The sequence below is a fragment of the Daucus carota genome, chromosome 7 (genome assembly GCF_001625215.2).
Source record: "Daucus carota subsp. sativus chromosome 7, DH1 v3.0, whole genome shotgun sequence".
Lineage (NCBI taxonomy): Eukaryota > Viridiplantae > Streptophyta > Magnoliopsida > Apiales > Apiaceae > Daucus > Daucus carota.
In genome coordinates this window covers 38,216,805-38,235,528 of record NC_030387.2, presented here as the reverse complement: position 1 = coordinate 38,235,528, position 18,724 = coordinate 38,216,805, and the positions used below count along the sequence as shown (strand labels likewise).

The 18,724-nt window shown below is 36.9% G+C and overlaps 4 protein-coding genes across 5 annotated transcripts; 2 read left to right on the top strand and 2 right to left on the bottom strand.

Annotated features, from left to right (window-relative positions):
- Positions 1-468: 468 nt before the first annotated feature.
- Positions 469-5,224, bottom strand: LOC108193590 (uncharacterized). Of its 2 annotated transcripts, none has more exons than XM_017360309.2 (3): positions 4,904-5,224; positions 2,453-2,575; positions 469-972 (listed from the first exon to the last, which is right to left on the bottom strand). In XM_017360309.2, the coding sequence occupies exons 1-3, from the start codon at positions 5,151-5,153 to the stop codon at positions 812-814; spliced, it is 534 nt and encodes a 177-aa protein (XP_017215798.1). In that variant the 5' UTR covers positions 5,154-5,224; the 3' UTR covers positions 469-811. The 2 variants fall into 2 exon arrangements, with proteins under 2 accessions (XP_017215798.1, XP_063937236.1); XM_064081166.1 differs by having other exon boundaries at positions 4,985-5,212.
- A 937-nt stretch (positions 5,225-6,161) lies between these two features.
- Positions 6,162-7,913, bottom strand: LOC108193136 (eukaryotic translation initiation factor 5A-4). Its single transcript, XM_017359658.2, has 5 exons — positions 7,695-7,913; positions 7,095-7,217; positions 6,962-7,018; positions 6,807-6,881; positions 6,162-6,399 (listed from the first exon to the last, which is right to left on the bottom strand). The coding sequence occupies exons 1-5, from the start codon at positions 7,815-7,817 to the stop codon at positions 6,301-6,303; spliced, it is 477 nt and encodes a 158-aa protein (XP_017215147.1). The 5' UTR covers positions 7,818-7,913; the 3' UTR covers positions 6,162-6,300.
- A 1,972-nt stretch (positions 7,914-9,885) lies between these two features.
- On the top strand, positions 9,886-13,249 carry LOC108195012 (uncharacterized). Its single transcript, XM_017361949.2, has 2 exons — positions 9,886-10,063; positions 10,505-13,249. Exons 1-2 carry the CDS (start codon positions 10,007-10,009, stop codon positions 12,647-12,649), a joined length of 2,202 nt encoding a protein of 733 aa, XP_017217438.2. The 5' UTR covers positions 9,886-10,006; the 3' UTR covers positions 12,650-13,249.
- A 756-nt stretch (positions 13,250-14,005) lies between these two features.
- On the top strand, positions 14,006-17,872 carry LOC108195011 (probable LRR receptor-like serine/threonine-protein kinase At1g74360). The gene is made up of 2 exons (XM_017361947.2): positions 14,006-14,280; positions 14,497-17,872. The coding sequence occupies exons 1-2, from the start codon at positions 14,211-14,213 to the stop codon at positions 17,676-17,678; spliced, it is 3,252 nt and encodes a 1,083-aa protein (XP_017217436.1). The 5' UTR covers positions 14,006-14,210; the 3' UTR covers positions 17,679-17,872.
- The last annotated feature ends 852 nt before the right edge of the window (positions 17,873-18,724 follow it).

Here is an 18,724-nt window from a genome sequence, read left to right as displayed (position 1 = left end):
CAAAGATTGTGCCCATGCATAAAGGGCAATAAAATTTATAATGATCAAGAGACACACATGACAACTCATCCCATCACTTTGAAAAACATTCATCACACATGCTAGGCAATCAGTCAATATTTTGCTTATTATCAATTATTAGTCTTTGTTTATGGAATGATGGGGTCATTCAATTTCAGATTAGATGACTAATTATTACAGGATTTGTGTCTAATTGAAGCTAATCTTAACTTGGTATGTAAATCAAGAAAAAACCAAAAATGGAGAAAAGATTATTAGCTTTGATTATGACTAGTCTGTTTTTTTTCCTCCCAGTCACTGAAAATTGGAGGAGAAAATGCCAAGGGGACCTTGTCAGCACTTCAATATTTCCTTTCAGTAGTTGCTAAATACAGTTGCCTGTCAAAACCTTCATGAATTGAGAATGTCAATTATCAATTAAATGAAACATTGAAAACACATACTGTGTTTCACAACACCCTCTGTATCACTTCTGGTTTTTCTTTTCCTCCACAGAAAGTCGAAACCTTTTTACAAGTAAACTCCGGTTTAATGGTACAAACAAATACTATATTTCAAATAGTATAACCGGGCTTGTATATTATTAGTCCACATCCCCCGGCTTAGGGGGACTTCAACAATGCACAAGAATTCACCGGTTTCACACAATAAATCCCTTTAAATGCAAAATGTAAGGACTCTTGGGAAGGCAGACACAAATAATATGCAGGCATACAATAGGGCCTGAATTTTGATGGCGCATAATGTAGCAACAACCATATTAAGGAATGCATACGCATTCACTTACTGCTTATGTACGAGGGCCATCATTAGTGGGCAACTTGCAGGCAGCTGTGCGGTCTTTTGACTTTAGTTTGCCAAGCATTTCGGCAACAGTTCTGCAACGACATTCATTCCCAGGGCGAATCACATCACCATAAACAGCCATCTCAATTACATCAAGCTCCCTATCTGCAATTTCGAGTTACATGCACAATTATAATTTCAAGGACTAAATGATGCAGGACAGCTTGCAGACACAGTGTAATTATGTAATGAAAACACAAAAGGAAAAAATAAGATAAACCAGGGTGGAATACAATGCTTATTTAATATAAATAATCAAGTCTAAATATATTATGTAGCGATTACACATCTTATACAAGAAAACGACCCTAATTAAATAACCTAATGGACTAAGGGCCGATAACAATTGGGCTTATTTATATAACCTACAACATACTTAATAGCCAACTAAGTTTACTTCTCTCTGAGCTGAATACATATATAGAAAGTCTCCACTTCAATTACCCCAACCAAAATAATCTAGCCATATAGTAAACATATCTTTAAATATCTCACTGTATATACGAGGGAAAAATAGATGTAATTATATAGCAAACTAACAAAACAACAAATAGATGGAAGCTACATTCTTATTTTATGGGTTAGGCATATTGCACATCTCAACACATCTGATAGTGTATATCAGCTGTATTTATTTAACCTGTACTTTCTTGTTCCTTATTAGACTTGTCTCTTTAAGTTTTCATCATTGATCAGAACATATAGCAGGCTGCCAAACAGCATCTTTTCATATCATCACTTTTCGTATGCCATTTACACTGAAAGTAAGACTTGTGCCGTGCAAGTGCTTCAAAAGTCAAGGGTAACTGTCACCGAGTATTTCAGATTTGAATGTAATGAAACCTTCTTTATTGCCAAACTCAGAAGATATTAAGTTTGTTCTACACATTACAAGATACTACCAGCACCTTCTATAGACATCCTTGAGGTGACCTTTAAAATGGAAAAGAAGACTACACAGTGAAAAGGCAAATTCCATTCTCATTACACAAAAGGTCAAATAATACACATTATTAAGAAAAAGAAAAGAATACACGTTATTAGAATTGTCTATTGGTTCAGACATTAGTGCTCATTGATGCATATGTCATATGTGCATATTGAACTTAACGCAACATATCTTTCATCCACTATATTCATGTATTATTGCTTGCCCCCTTTACAGTCAAAGCTCATCAGTTTAGCAGATTACAACGCGCACACTTCTTGCTTTTCAATTGCAATCTAGTAAAAGACAAGATCATTGTTTACATTAGCATATCAAAGTTCACAATGTATAGTCAATTTTCAGATCTTTAAGACTTCAACTTAGTATACAAACCCGCTTTTAATTAATCCACCACATATTTGTTTCAGATTTGAAATATTGTTGGCCACTTGGCCTGTCAATTAAGATATTCATTTATACAGACTATAATCAAATGATAAATTTCTTTCCACATGGTGTGTCAGTGCTCAAAATCTGGCAAATATCATAACAAACATGTCAGAAAACCAAGCAGTCTTTAAAAGTGGCACAAAATTATAACCTCAATGACATTCCATTAATGAAAATCATAGAATGAAAGTAAAAATGAGTATTTACCACTGAACTTGATATCGCATGCATACTGTTGTAGCTCATCTGTGCCAACGGCCTCCTTATCGGATTTAAACCTATTCACCCTGGTTTGAAGAATCTGACAGTTCTCTGCTACTGATTCCCCACCTACAAGGCTATTACATCAATTCTCATTACTCAATAGTAATCTGGTGAGCATAAAAACAACAAAAAATAGAAAAAGCAAAAACAACAAAAAATTTCAAAGCATACAATCCGATTAGTGGCAAAAGCAACAACACTTTAGGAAATCAGGATTCAGCATTAAAAAAGGGTTGATATGTCTAAAAGTGTGGGGTATACAGGGCATCCATATCCCCAGTCAGTGGTAAAACCACAATGCTTGTTTAAAGACATATATGAGGAAGTTAAGCTGCTTAGCAGTTGGAGTGAGAGTATTTATTAGGTTTCTTTATGAGGCTGCTTCTCCTCCTCTGCCATCTGCTTCTTCAGGTCCTCAGCGAAGTCGACTGTGTCCTGACCAAATGGGATCAGGTCAAAGTCAGGGAGCATGTCAAGGAATGACCACTGCAGTCAATTGCCCCAGTGTCATAGGCCGCATTAAGAGAAGCTTAGAGAGGTTCAGATTTGTTATATATACGAAGGGCCTCTGATTAATCTATCTCAAAAAAATCACAACGGACGTTTGTTGCAGATATGAGTTTATTAAGATTGCTTTGCTGAAAGGTAGCAGGTTCGGGCTCATTGCAATTTCTCCATTTTGAGTTGTGTTTAGATGGGAAAGCCTATAAAAACGAAGTGTGTGAAATATGTATGAGCAGCAAAACTTCTGCGAAAAACTGTGTGAACTGTTAAGCAAGATGTGCTAGGCAAAGCAGGGTCACCATGCCCTACCTGGTTTGTACTTGAATTGAGTGCATCCACAAAAATATAAAAGTATCCCCAGTCCTGGCCCAAGTTTTTCATGTACCTAACTTTTTCCACGAATGGAGGGGGATTTTTAGGTCATAAAAGATGTAAGGGCTGATGTCCAATTATCACCATTGGGAGTACTCTGGATCGGGATGGCACTAAGGTACTCGCACAGGTCCTGTGTGATCAAGGTTGTTGACAAAACCATTGCAAGATATCTCAACCCCCCGCCCCCAAATTCAGGAAAATCAAACTCTTAGCATCTCATATAGAGCTGAGGACATATGAGATCGCCCTGGTCTCAAACATGTATTGGTCTATTGCAATGTCTACAGCTTCTTTTGGTTTTTGCAGGATGAAAGGCCGACACAAGAAAGTATTTTGTTGTCCTGGTTGCAAGCCCGCATCACAGCCTCTAAATCAAACTCACAAAGTTAAGGAGATGGAAGCCTCAGGGATGTAAATAATATCTTCATGGGTAATGCTAAACCTATAAGAGCTCGTTCAGATGTCATTACACTCTTCTCTACGAGAACTGCCCTCATCATTCTAGGAAACCTTTAGATTCATCATCCAGTTCATGGAAAGAGATGGTGCCATCATCTGGTTCGTATAGAGAGATGGTGCCATCATCCGGTTCATCATTATATGGTGTCCTCAAAGAAGATGATGACACTTGAATTTTTGAAACTCAGGTTTGTAATTGACATATACAATCTTGATATATTTGAGCTGTTTCAATTATTAATATCAGCTTCAGTCTTAGGAAGGAAAATTTTCAAAACCCGCCTAGATATATTTGAGTACCCTCGGACTTCTCCTTCAGGCACTAAACACAAAAGTTACTCCCTCCGTCTCAATTTATAGGTCTATTTTGGAATAAACACGTATATTAAGAAAAAAGTTAGTTAGATAGAATCTTATCTCATGTATTATTAATTAGTGCATTGATAAGTGAGAATATAGTTGAGTTTCAAAAAAATCACAATAAATATAGGGAGTCAATGCATTGAGAAATGAAAATAATGTTGAGTTTCAAAAAGTCACAATTAATATGTAGATAAATTTGTATTGAAAGAAGAGAGGGACAAGTGTTTTGGGACAAATTTTTTTTCCAAAATGGACCTATAAATTGAGACGGAGGGAGTACAAAAGAATAGCAACCTTTCCACAAGAAAACACTGACTAATTAAAATTCAAAACCCCATTTTGATAACCAAATCAAGCAAGCAACCTTAACAATTACAAGCCCCAAATCAATAGAACACACAAAATCAGAAAGAGAGCAAGCTTTCCACAAGAAAACCCCCCCTAAAATCCTAACTCAGATTCCATCTTGAAAAGTGAAGAAAGCAAGCAACTTTAACAGCTACAAGCCCCAAACTAACAAAATTATAGGTTATTTTAATGTGGAGAGAGGCGGGGAGAGAGGAGGGAGGGAGGGAGAGAGAGAGAGAGAGAGCAGGAGAGAGAGGGGGAGAGACTAGAGAGGGAGCGAGGGAAGAGAGGGAGAGAGAGAGAGAGGAGAGGGAGGGAGGGAGGGAGAGAGAGAGAGAGAGAGACCTTTGGAGTAAGGAATGATATGATCATACTCAAAGCAAAGACAACCCTGACAACTGCCAAAGCGTTTACAGACAATATTACCAGCAGCATCTTGACGCCATCTCTCAGGATGCCTGCCTGGAACAACTTGAGCATTGGCCCAGCACTTGGCTCTGGCCGTCGTGCCAAATGAACGGGGCCTGTCTTCTTTTCCGCCGGAGCCGGAGGCAGTACCACGGCGAGGAGGTGAAGTCGATCCTTCTGAACTCATCTCCTCCCCGCTCCTGTTTCTAATCTTTTGAAAAGCTTTCTCAGTTTAGTGCAAATATAACTGTGACGACTGAGGTGAATTAAATTTTTTCCACGTATAATAAAAGTACTTTATTCACTAAAATATAATAAAATTAATATATTTTTTATTTTGATTGATAACTTATCTTAAATGATAAATAAATTAACTGATATCATGAATAATAAATTGATATATTTTAGCGAATAGATAAAATTTCGTTTAACAAAAGACATTTTTGAAAATTTATTCTGTTCAATTTATTAAATTATTTTGATAATCGTGTACTCCTTTGTCCAAGCAAACATGCCCAATCATTCCTCTCTTTTTTCCTTTTAATTATCTCAAAAATAAAAAAAAAATTACAAACGACAACTGAACTAGTTTAACAGTGTTTAAACTTTTGCAGTATTTATGAATTCAGGCGCACAACCAAATTTATCAGATTATTGTTTGATATTTTTTTTAAATATTTACATAATTTGATTTATTACATAAAAAAAAAAGTTCTGGAATTTAATAATGAAACCTATAACCATTTTGGACAAACACTGAGCAGGGCATTGACAAAATTTTAAGGCAGCTTCCTTAAAAAACATAGGAAAACTATTGCTGTTATTCAGCTAAAAAGAAAGAAAAAATTATTACTGTTTACGACAACAATGTCAAATAGAGCTTCGGTACGAAAGAAAAATTCTTTTTAATTTTACTATCATCCTCCATAGCAGGAACCATAAGATACAGGTCTCATAGCTCTAGTACCTTGTGTCCATCAGTAATTAGTAACCATAATCTTTAGGGAGGTGTTCCAAAATTTAAAGTCCAGAGACTCCGGACTGATGATGGCTGGAAATCCAGATAATGCCACTTTACCGACTCAACTAAAAAAAAGGGGGTTATGGGTATCACAGGAAAAACCTAATATATGTTTTCATAGTTGTAACTCATTCAAAAAGAAATTAGCCCAGCTGGAACGGAAGAAGTTGGGACTGAAAAAACCATAGTGCTTAAACAAACCAGAGATACAGATTCCGTATAAATCCATATAGGCAGGCAGTCGCAGCTGCAATTTCAATACTATTGCAAAATTAAACATCTTTGCCGAAATCCAAACATAATAAATAGGAAGCTACTTTGAAATGTCCTTGAGAGCATTAATCTGCTCTTCTCCCATTGCGGACATCACACTCACAACTAAGTCTTTTCCATCAGCAAAACCATCCTTGATCTGACCAAGTAGCAAACATAACAATCAGCAATCAATTCCCAATACAAATACAATGATATTAGCAAATAAAGGAATACGGTAGAGGAAGACTGCAAAATTACAACTTTATATAGTACTGAGAATGCCCCAACAAACCACTAAATATGTATCAAGTGATACGGATTTGGTATTAGAGAAACCAGACACCTCATCAATGTCTCTGAACTTAACAGCAGGCATTTTGCTTCCATTTTTATAAAGTGTATAGTTTGTTGTTGTAGACCACGGCCATTGGATAATACAGTTATTTCTAGAATCAGGAATCCGGTAACTCCAAGAATCATATAAACAAATTCATTTGATTGGTGGCTAAAAATGCAACACAACACCCAGCTTGTCTAGATTGTTAAAAACAACTTATGATATACCTGACCGAGGAGGGTTTCATCAGTTGGGAGCTTCAAATCATCCTTAGTATTACCATTGTCAGTAAGCAAGCTCACCTAAAAAAGTTGGATCATAAGGATTAGTATGACATAAAGTACCTAAGAATGGTTAAGGAATGTCAAAAGAACCAACATACAAATCCATCCTCTGCGATATCAATCAGCTGGTAGTCAGTACGAGTGACATGGGGAACCTGAAAAAACAGATTTAGTGAGACATCCCAACTCTATATTCCAAAGCTAAACTTGGATATAAGAGTCTGCTCTTACATCACAATTGTGGGAAGATGGCACAATATCTTCAAGCTTCTTCCCATTAAAGATATCAATAGCAACAAAGTGACATTTAGCGTGACCGTGCTTGCCAGTCTTGGAGGTAGAAACTTCAACAACCTGCAACATCAATAAAATCCCTCTAAGCATGCCATAAAACCATAGCAACAAAATAACTACCAAAAAAGTAAACAACAATTACATCATAATTCCACATTAACTCGCTGGTACAAGTTAGCAAGTCGAAAAACTTATCACACAATTACAGAGAACCCAATTTACAAAACACAAAAACGAGAAGTGTTTCCGGGTCTCTAAAAAAAAGCATAAACATAAACAATCCCAATCCCAGATCACTCACAGATAACTTAATTACGCAAATAACATCGATGCGCATAAGATCCCAAAGCCATCAATTGCACACCAACAGAATCAAAACCCGTGTACAAAAACTCTATAAATCCCTAATTAAGCACCGCAACAATCAGATCTTAATATTACAAGACTCCAAAAAGCTCTAATTAAGCTGATCTCAACAACACACACAGAAACCCTAACCCTAAAACAATAAAAAAGTTGATTCAATTAAAAATTGACCTTGCAAGCGCGGCCTTTGATGACGATGTAGCCACCTTTGCGGATAGTACCGGCTTGTTGGGGGTAGGTCTTGGAGGCGCCGGCGTCGGCCTTGGACTCGAACTGGTGCTCCTCGTCAGACATGGCGATTGATGAATTGGGGGTTTTGGTTTTGATGAGTAAATAAGTAAAGGTACGACTACGGCTGGCTGCGCAACTGCTTCTCTTTCTTATTTATAGGCCCTAGCCTTCCACCCTTCCCAGGGTTTCTCTACTTTTATCACTTTTCTTCATTAAAAAAAAATAGTAAATTAATTTATCTTCAATTTATTTTTGTCAATTGAGCTATTTTATTTTGAATAAAATTTCTTTGCACCTCTTTTTATTTCATGTCAGAGGTTTTCATCAATTTTAATGATAATAACTAATAAGTCTAAATCGATTAATATTTTTGATTTGTTATTATTTTTCAGTGATCCTCATCTGTGATGGAGGATTATTATTTATATTTTATTGAGTAAACAATGAAGTGGTGGTTAAAGTTTTCTAAATTTTACGAAAAGTTGGCTGGAATTTAAAAACTGCATAGTGGTTGGAGTTTACTTCCGTCTTTAATAAGGTGGCTACCGTGGATCTTCGTTAATTTTCTTCCGTTAACTCCAAAACGTTAAAGAATAAATGACAAAGTGGTGGAAATTCAACCAACATTTTGTAGAAATTGAAAAACTATAGCCACCACTTTGTCATTTACTCTTTTATTTTTTAGAATTAACGGAGGAAAATTAACAGAGATCCACCGCAGCCACCTTATTAAAAGACGGAAGTAAAATCCAGCCACTTAATTTTTAAAGTTCAGTCAACATCTTGTAAAATTTGAAAAACAGCAGTCAACATTTATTCATTTACTCTATTTTATTTAGCATTGTCATTCTAAAAATGTGAAATATTTTAACGATGGTAATATTTTTATGAGATTGTAGTTATTGTCGATGGCCCGAACTCGTTCGAATGAAACACATTTACATGCATATTTCAGTCATGACAAATTATTTGATTGTGATATCTCGATAAAATCCGATTTTATAATACTACACCAACTCATTAAGTCAAGTCTTGACATTTTCCAAAGTCATAGTAATTATATAAACATACAAAAATATTACTATTATGTATACATTTTATTGATATAATATCAAGAATCTGACGAAAATAATTATACATATCAGCTTGTTATACCCGATGTCAACTAAAATCTTGTTAGAATCACATATATTCTTGACAGACGTGAGATCTTCAATGTTAGAATATTTTTATTGATAAAATTTGAGAATTTTTCCATCAAGAAATTTTTTTCGAAAATTTTTTCTCACAAAATATATTCTCGAGATAGAAATTTATTTTCAAGATGTTTTGTCCAATAATCTGTCCACAAGAAAAAATTCATGACAAATAATAATGTTTATAAAAATATGTTCACTTAAAAATCTCTGGATTTGAAATTTTCATTTTTATAAAAGTAAGAACTTGGAATTGAAATCTTGGATCTGAAATCCTTGATTTCAAATAAAATTTGTATAAACGGTTGATACAAGTCTTCATTTCGTTCCCATCAAAATCAAACCGTTAAATAATCTGTTAAATGAATGGATCTTATCAACGTCCATGAATGATAAATCATAGATTGGGTACTATTTGTATCTCTGGATTTGAAATTTTCTTTTTTATAAAAGTAAGAATTTAGATTTGAAATCCTTGATTTCAAATAAAATCTGTATTTTTTTATTTTTTTTAAGGAAAATCTGTATTTTCAAATTAGCTGTTGATACAAGTCTTCATTTCGTTTCCGATCAAAATCAAACCGTTGAGATTTCGTAAAAAAACCAAACAGCTAAGATCATTCCATTCCGTTTAGCGAGGCGAATCAAACGGCCCCTAAGTACGGATAAGAACTAATTTCTCAAACATGCACTCCTGTTGCTCGCAGATGATCCTGTTAAAGACAAGCTGCAAAAGTTGCAGCCTCTTGTTTATTCTTTCACCTCATGACACTCCCATGTTATTTGTCTCCCAGCCGTCTTCACTCATCAACCATCACTAATAAAGCACAAACCTTCGCTTAAAGACACCGGCTAAAAACAATTTACAACTCACAATAACCGTTTCGGGACGATCTCTACAAAGCCATGTCGAGAATATCATCCGAAACTCTTATCTGCTCCGCCCCTGCACTACTCTTCTGCTCAGCAGGCCTTCTTGTAGGTATATATTTTGTAGCCTCATGCTTATGCTTTTTTCACGAGCAAGACTAGGAGAATTAAACTGATACATTATCCATGGAATCGCTACGAGCTTCTGTTTACTTGACTGATCAGAAAAGTTCTTCCTACAAGGTATGCATCAACACAGCTTACAACCAAGGTGTTGGCTCCTTTTATCACAGTCTCAAGCAATAATACCTCAAATATCACGTAAAACGCTTATAAACCATAACACTACATGATGTAGTGTTTTGATGTGGTATGTGGGGTCATGTTTTGGGACATTTCAACTCCAAATTGTGATATCCAGGCCTTTTCTCTTACATCCATGCATTCATTTTTTAGCATAATTTTTTTACAGGATTTTGAGAGTTCTAACCTTGTCAAAGAAAATGCGGGTGCGTGAGTCTGTTTAATTATCAGTTAAAATAATATACGGTGTTAATTCACAGTAGGCCATATTCTATGCAGGTAAACTTGTAAAGCTGTATCTGCTAGCCAGGGTTTCGGCTTTCTGTTAAATTATGTTTTGATGCATTGTTTGTTGTTCTATTTTCAATCTGCACTCTGCAGGACTTTAAGACGGGAGAAATTCAGGAACTTTCGATGATGTTGGATAAGACTGAGTTTGAGAGAGATATTTATTCGAATGAATGTAGGGAAACTAAAGCAAAAATAGATGAACTCGAATCCAGGATAAAGGAAATGGATGAACAATTGTCAGAAACTCTGAAGTTCCGTGAGGAATATTACAGTGTTACAAGACAGTTGAAATCGGCACAAGAGGAGTTACATAAAGGCGAGGCAAAAGTTATAGAAGCCAAAGATGAAGGCCTTGAGGCACTGAAACAAGTGGAATTGATGGAAACCGCTTTAAACATAGAGAAGCAGATGACAGAAGAGCTCCGGGGGCATGTGTCAGTGATCAATGAGACTATTCTTTGTATGCAGCAAGCGGCTATGGAGGCGGAAAAAGAACATACTGCAGTTCTAGCTGAGAAGCAAGCTGAAATACTGTCATACGCGAAGTTAGGGAAAGAAGCAAACGGAGAAAGGGCAGGACCAAGGCAAGCTCTGGAGAAAGAGCTCGTGAAAAAGACTTTACTAATAGATTCACTCAAGATGGAACTTCAGAAGGCTAATGACCTATACAAGTCAGCTCAGAAAGCTACTTCTGAGGCTGTTAACGACATTAACCAACTCATAGCTGATATGGAGCTGCTGGTAACAGAAAATTCAGATAAAGGCGTTCATATTAAATTTCTGGAACCGGAGCTGACTCAGATAAGGCTCGACTATGAAAGTGCAAAGAAAGATGTTGAAATTGCAAACGAAGACAGAGAACGCCTTAAAAGAGAGGTTGAAAATGCAAACAAAGGCACAGAACTCCTCATCAGAGACGTTGAAACTGCAAACAGAGAAAGAAAACGACTTATCACAGATGTTGAAATTGCAAATGAGGACAGGGAACGTCTCAAAAAGGTTGTTGAAATTGCAAAGAAAGACGCGGAACACCTCCACAGAGATGTTGAAATTGCAAACGAAGACAGAGAACGCCTTAAAAGAGAGGTTGAAAATGCAAACAAAGGCACAGAACACCTCATCAGAGACGTTGAAACTGCAAACAGAGAAAGAGAACGACTTATCAAAGATGTTGAAATTGCAAACAAAGAAAGAGAACAACTTAACAAAGTTGTTGAGAATGCAAAGAAAGATGTGGAACGCCTGCACAAAGAGGTTGAAATAGCAAACGACGACAGAGAACGTCTCAACAAAGATGCTGAAAACGCAAACAAAGACATAGAACGCCTCAACAAAGATGTTGAAATTGCAAACAAAGAGATGGAACGCCTCAATAAAGATGTTGAAATTGCAAACAAAGAGATGGAACGCCTCTACAAAATTGTTGAAACTGCAAATAATAATAGAGAACGACCCGACCAAGATGCTGAAACTGTAAACAAATACACAGAACACGTCTACAAAGACGTGGAAATTGCAGACAAGGATGATGAAATTGCAAATGAAGATGTAGAGCGCCTCACCAAAGACGTTGAGACGTTAACTTGCAAGCTTAAAAGTACTAAAAATGAGTTGGATGTAATAAGTGGCAAAGAAACTGAAGCACAGGTGGAGATTGCATTACTAAAGTCTGAGCTAGATAAAGGAATATCAAAGTCAGCAGCTTCTGAGGCCGCTGAAGAAAAAGCCAAGCTTGAGAACCTAACAATCCGGCTCAACATTCAACGGCTAGAATCAGAAGCGGAAGAAGCATATGAAGAAATCAAAAGATTAAGAGAAGAAGCAGATAAAAGGGCTGACACAGGCGTGACTGATAATAATATTATAATTCCAGTTGAAGAATACAAGGCTTTGGTTGAAAACGCTAGCAAGGAGGATAAAGCCCGAGAGACAATGACTGATAATAGGTATGAGTTGGAGTCATTAAAGAAAGAGCTGGAGATCACAACAGCAAGAATCTCAGAGTTCAGGACACGAGCAGAACAGGCTGCATTTAGAGCTGAGGCTGCTGAGAAAGGTAAAGCAGCACTTGAGGAAAGTGTTAGAAGGTTGAGGGAGCAGAAGGAAAGGAGAAAGATTGCTCACCAAGCATTTAAGGAGGCGTCGATCACCCCAACATACAATTACAAACAAGATCTTGGTAGGCCTCCTAAAACACATCCGGCACTAGGTAAGATTCTTAATATGAAATTCTAGACCAGAAAGGGGTTTAGATAATGTACTTGTACTGAGAATGAAAAACAGGGAAACCTTAATCAAGTAGTATTTGATAAGCTTGTAGTTTTAAGGGTCTTAGAATTTACCATCGTTTCTATGTTCCTCAAAATCATAAAAGAAGTGTCAATGGTAGCAAGAACTTTAATTGTTTTCATAGTTAACATCGACAATTGTTGTTCTAGTCTCAGCCTGCCTGCATGTGTCCCCAGCATATCCTCAGTGTGGCTACTACGAAATATTTCAGTAACTGTAGGTTTCCAACACTCGAGCCAGAAAGACCACCAAATCATAGGTTGGTCTTTCATATGAAAGAATTTAACACAATGAAGGAAGACATAGGTTGGTCTTTCATATGCAAATGTATTTTATTTCTGTATTTTACGCGATTATAAATTGTTTGCTTAAACCACACTGCGCAAATCAGCAGTGTTCTTTCTCATCTTTTCTCTTATAATGTTTCTGGTGCTTCATAAACCGTCTGCTGCAAAATCATGTGTGACTTTTAACTAAGCCAAGCCATGTTGAAGGGAAATGTATGCATATCTAATTGCTGCATGTTGTATTGAGAGATAAGCATCTCAGTTAAGGCTGGAAAAAACAAGAAAACACAGATACAAAATCAACGAATTAGATTTGAAAAGACATAAAAGAATAATAAGTTCCCAGACACTGATGAATCCTAAATCCTACTAAGTTTAAACTCAAACAAACTTTAAATCCTGTATTTGAAATTAGAATGTTCAATTGTAAAAATAAATAATCTTCACAAACCAGATAGAACATAAAATTTTCTGAATTATGAAATTCTCAGATTGTAATATAAGTAATCAAGGCAAGAATATAAAAAACGACACAAACAACAAAATAAGTGTCAACTGTAGATCAGCTTGAGTAGGGTTGGTGCTGAATGTGAATTCAAAGATGCTTGAACATAAGTACTAAGATAAAGAAGTTATTTAATCGTATTGCAGACATTGTAAATCTTAAATGGACTAATTTCTTGAAATAATTCAGACAAAAGAATATGAAAATTATAAAATCAGTACGAATGCAAACGTGTGAATAAACTGCAGTGTACATGGTGGTCAACTGGGGCGGCCTTTGTCGATTCTTTCTCCATAGTCGTTAGCTGAGCTTCTTGATCAGGTCCAAAAAGCTGTTACTGTCTGTGTAAATGACAAGTATAATGCTACACACAACCTATGTCACCATTAGTTTTAAACACTTTTGTTAATGCTGTGCATGCAATCAAACAAATGCTCTAATCATTATTAATAAGTTTAGTCAAATTAAACTAATTGCGTACGTGCAGTTTGTTTATTCAAGTTTTGGTTTGGTCCATCTGCAGGCCTTGTGACATTCAATATATCATTCTTCTAAAAACCAACTGGCAATTATATATTAAAGGCATCTATCTTTGCTTGAATTTCGGGTTCTTCCATTTTTCTTAACCGAGATTGTACAGAATTACTTCAAATTAATTTGAGTTTGTGAGGGAAAAAACGAAGAGAGGAGAGAAACATCTGGTTATATACTCATTATGTCAGAAGAAAAAAGAATTGCTCAACTAAGTGTCACTCATTTGGTTATCTTCTTGATCTTATTAGCAGGTACATAGTACTTCTATAATTCCTACTTTTCAGCTTTTAATTGTCTAATATATTTGTATGATCGATGTACTCTGTTCCAACTGATCTACTTCCATGTCAATTTTGATGTGTTTCCAGAGGGTATGCTAGAAATTTTCTTTTAGGTTTATTGATGAATTTAACTTAACTAGTAATTTTCTTTAGATGTACTTGGTAATAACCTTGTTAATATCTCAGGTAAATATGGAGATTCGGTGGACACTGATAAAGAAGTTCTGCTACATTTGAGGTCATTTCTTGAAGAGAAAAATCATTTTAACCGAGGATTATACACCACATGGAATCCACTTGATTCTTCACCTTGTGGCTGGTATGGAATCTCATGTAACAACGGTCGAGTGACTGGAATCAACCTCTCCAACAATAACATTGCCGGCAACTTATTTGGAAACTTTTCAGCCTTGTCTGAACTCAATTATCTAGACTTTTCTGTGAATACGATAGAAGGCTCAGTTCCTTCTGATTTGGGCCAGTGTCAGAACCTCAAGTTTCTGAATCTATCGCACAACCTCATTCAAGGTGAGCTCAATCTCACCGGACTCAACAATTTGGAAATTCTTGATCTCGCTGTCAATAGATTTTCAGGAGATATTAAGTTAACTTTCCCAACAATTTGCAATAGCTTGGTGGTTGCAAATATATCTCTAAATAATTTGACTGGTGAAATTGGAAATTCCTTTGACGAATGTTGGAATTTAGAGTACGTTGATTTAAGCTCCAATTTTTTGACTGGAAATATTAATCTTGGCTTTGAAAGGCTAAAAGAGCTTGAAATATCCAATAACAGCATTAGTGGTACAATTTCACCGTCGGTTTTCTCAGTGAATTGCAGTTTGGAAGCTCTAGACTTGTCTGAGAATATGTTATATGGAGAATTTCCCAAGGAGATTTCATACTGTAAGAATTTGGCAGTGCTAAATTTGTGGGGAAATAGTTTCACAGGCCTGATCCCAGCAGAGCTTGGGTCACTAACGAGTCTCGAGGCACTTTTATTGGGCAACAATAAGTTTTTCAATATTATACCAGAGTCTTTAGTTGGCCTAAAGAACCTGGTCTTACTGGAGTTGAGTGGGAACAGTTTTGGAGGTGATATACAAGAAGTGCTTGGGCGCATGACGCAAGTGAAATATCTTCTTTTGAGTGGGAATTCATATACCGGTGGATTGTTTTCTTCTGGTATTCTCAATCTAACAAACATTGCCCGGCTAGACCTCAGTTATAATAACCTTTCTGGTCATTTACCTATTGCATTCACCGAGATGCTAGGCTTGAAGCACTTGTTTCTCGCTTTCAATCAGTTCAGTGGAAATATTCCACTGGAGTATGGGAATTTTCCGCAACTCCAAATCCTTGATCTCTCCTACAATATGCTTAGTGGTTCCATTCCCCCAACTTTGGGAAAGTTAAACTCCCTATTGTGGTTGATGCTTGCAGATAATCAATTGACTGGTGAAATTCCACCAGAATTGGGCAACTGTAGTAGCTTACTCTGGTTGAACTTTGCAAACAATCAAATTTCTGGGAAAATACCACCTGAATTGGCAGACATGGCCAAGAATGCCACACCAACTTTTCTTGTAAACCGCATTGATGATCGTATCACTGCTGGTTCCGGAGAATGTTCAGTTCTGACAAGATGGATACCTGCAGATTACCCTCCTTTCAGCTTTGTGTTTACACTCCTTACTGTGAAAAAATGTAGAAGCCTATGGGACATGCTGCTCAAAGGCTATGGCATATTCCCAGTCTGTGCTCCTGGTTCAAAAGTCCGAACAAATATAATAACCGGGTATGTTCTGCTACATAACAATTCATTATCTGGTAGAATCCCTACTGAAATTGGGAAGATGCAGAAATTAAGTATGTTGCATTTGGGGATTAATAATTTCGATGGCACACTTCCTGAAGATCTTGCACAAATACCACTAGTAGTGTTTAATGTCTCGCAAAACAAGTTTTCTGGGGAGATTCCAGTGGCATTGGGGACTATGACTTGCCTCCGAAACCTTGATCTGTCATACAACAATTTCTCCGGGACATTCCCTGCTAGCTTGAACAACTTGAATGATCTTTCCAGTTTTAATGTATCCTACAATCCATACATTACAGGGTTGGTTCCTGGTACAGGGCAATTGGCAACATTTGAGAAATCATCCTTCCTTGGCAACCCGTTGTTACGCCTTCCCCCTTACATAAGCAATAACACGAAAGAGTCTCCGGATATCAGTGCACAGCCAAGAAAGAATGTCAAGTTTGCACTGGTAGTTTTTATAGCTATAACACTTGCATTCTTGGTATGTGGACTAATGAGTGTCCTAGTCTGCATTGTTGGCAGAAGGTCAGACAATTTGCCGAGTTATCTACTGGAAGTAAAGGAAAGGCATGACACTGGTTCAATTTCCGGTGGATCTTCACCCTGGTTATCAGATAAAGTCACAATTGTACGATTGGACAAGACGGAATTTACTCATAAGGACATCTTTGTAGCTACAGAGTATTTTTCGGATGACAGGATTATTGGAAGGGGAGGTTTTGGAACAGTGTATAGAGGAGTTTTGCCAGATGGAAGAGAAGTAGCAGTGAAGAAACAACAGAGAGAAGGTCCCGAGGGAGAAAGAGAGTTTAGAGCAGAAATGGAGGTCTTAACAGGAAATGGCTTTGGCTGGCCTCATCCAAACCTTGTAACACTCTATGGTTGGTGCCTTGATGGCTCCGAAAAATTGCTGGTTTATGAGTACATGGTAGGAGGCAGCCTGGAAGAACTAATTTCAGACCGAACACGTCTGACATGGAGGCGAAGAATTGACATAGCCCTTGATGTGGCACGTGCTCTAGTCTTCTTGCACCATGAGTGCTTCCCTTTAATTGTTCACCGCGATGTCAAGGCCAGCAATGTGCTTCTTGACAAGGACGGGAAGGCTCGTGTCACGGATTTTGGCCTAGCTAGAGTTGTGGATGCTGGAGGGAGCCATGTGAGCACAATGGTGGCAGGCACAGTAGGTTATGTTGCCCCTGAGTATGGACAGACCTGGCAGGCCACCACGAAAGGCGATGTCTATAGCTACGGAGTGCTGGTGATGGAGCTGGCCACGGGGAGGCGAGCAGTGGATGGTGGAGAAGAGTGTTTGGTGGAGTGGGCTAGGAGGGTCATGGGAAATGGACGCCAAGGTAGGACATTGGTTCCAGTGGGACTATTGGTTTCATCGCGACGTGGAGAGGGGGCAGAGGAGCTGTGTGAGCTGCTGAGAGTTGGCATTAGATGTGCTGCAGAGATGCCACAGGCTAGGCCTAACATGAAGGAAGTGCTTGCTATGTTGGTTAAGATTTCGTCTCCTAGTCGGAAGGAATTTGATGTATAGCTAGCAGACGACTAGGCTATTTTTTTGACAATTAAACACACTCACGTACCAGTAAAGAGATATCATTGAACCAAGAAACGTCTGTGTAGCTAGTTGGTCTTGTTGTACCTCATTGTAACTAGTAAGCCCTGTATACTACAAATACATTGCCTGTTCTTGTAATAAATTCAGTTTAGTTGATTGGTTTTGCAGAAGATTATCCAATGTCTTACCAAATGAGTGTTGAATCTTGATATTGATATGCCCAAGTGCTGATATATGAATTTTATCAGTAAAAACAACTGAGCTAAACGCACAGTTCATGCAAATATTAAATTCATCGCACGAGACTGATATATTAAATCAATTGTCTATGGGTTGGCTGAGCGATATGCAGTTGGAGTCTTGAAGAAGGAATCGATAGATATTATGGGCGGTTTGAGCAAACTTAAAAGAAGTGATTTATTGCTTAAACTAAAGAAGTTGAGCAGAAGTGAGAAGTAAATAAGTGAATAAAGTCAGAAGCTGTGAGGTTCCCAGCTTCTTAAAAAGTAAATAAGTAAATAAAGTAAATAAGTAAATAAGTGAATAAAGTGTTTGGAAAAGAAGCAGAAGCTGTGAGGGTTCCCAGCTTCTTAAAAATGCTTCTGCTTCTTTACACAAACGGGTCAAATGGCTTCTCTGCTTCTGGTATATCAGAAACCATGTGCTTTTTTAGGCACTGAAATTATATATTCAATTTAAAAAGTATTTAAGTTTTAAACTAGAATTAATAATAATATATTAAAAGTTTATTATTACATTATATATTTTGCATCAATAATTTAATTTTATATTCAATATTTTGTATTTAATTATTTAAACAAAATGAAAATATGAAAAATAAAATTTATTTTGATGCCCCTTCCTCGTGCCCACTTATCCTTCAGATATCTAATATATAAAAAACTGATAATTTACATCCGATATTTTTTTAAAAACTATTTATTACACTCGATAAAAATAAAAATACTGGAGGAGACAAATATTTCTGCCTGCCGTAGAAAAGTAAAAGAACCATGCCAAAA

Coding starts and splice junctions, on each gene's coding strand:
- LOC108193590 (XM_017360309.2), bottom strand. CDS start 5,153: ATGAGTTCAGAAGGATCGACTTCACCTCCTCGCCGTGGTACTGCCTCC. Junction 2,576..4,903: donor TATCATTCCTTACTCCAAAG/GTCTCTCTCTCT, acceptor ATAGCCTTGTAG/GTGGGGAATCAGTAGCAGAG. Junction 973..2,452: donor ATGCGATATCAAGTTCAGTG/GTAAATACTCAT, acceptor TCGAAATTGCAG/ATAGGGAGCTTGATGTAATT.
- LOC108193136 (XM_017359658.2), bottom strand. CDS start 7,817: ATGTCTGACGAGGAGCACCAGTTCGAGTCCAAGGCCGACGCCGGCGCC. Junction 7,019..7,094: donor CATCTTCCCACAATTGTGAT/GTAAGAGCAGAC, acceptor CTGTTTTTTCAG/GTTCCCCATGTCACTCGTAC. Junction 6,400..6,806: donor ATGAAACCCTCCTCGGTCAG/GTATATCATAAG, acceptor CTACTTGGTCAG/ATCAAGGATGGTTTTGCTGA.
- LOC108195012 (XM_017361949.2), top strand. CDS start 10,007: ATGGAATCGCTACGAGCTTCTGTTTACTTGACTGATCAGAAAAGTTCT. Junction 10,064..10,504: donor AGAAAAGTTCTTCCTACAAG/GTATGCATCAAC, acceptor TGCACTCTGCAG/GACTTTAAGACGGGAGAAAT.
- LOC108195011 (XM_017361947.2), top strand. CDS start 14,211: ATGTCAGAAGAAAAAAGAATTGCTCAACTAAGTGTCACTCATTTGGTT. Junction 14,281..14,496: donor CTTCTTGATCTTATTAGCAG/GTACATAGTACT, acceptor TTAATATCTCAG/GTAAATATGGAGATTCGGTG.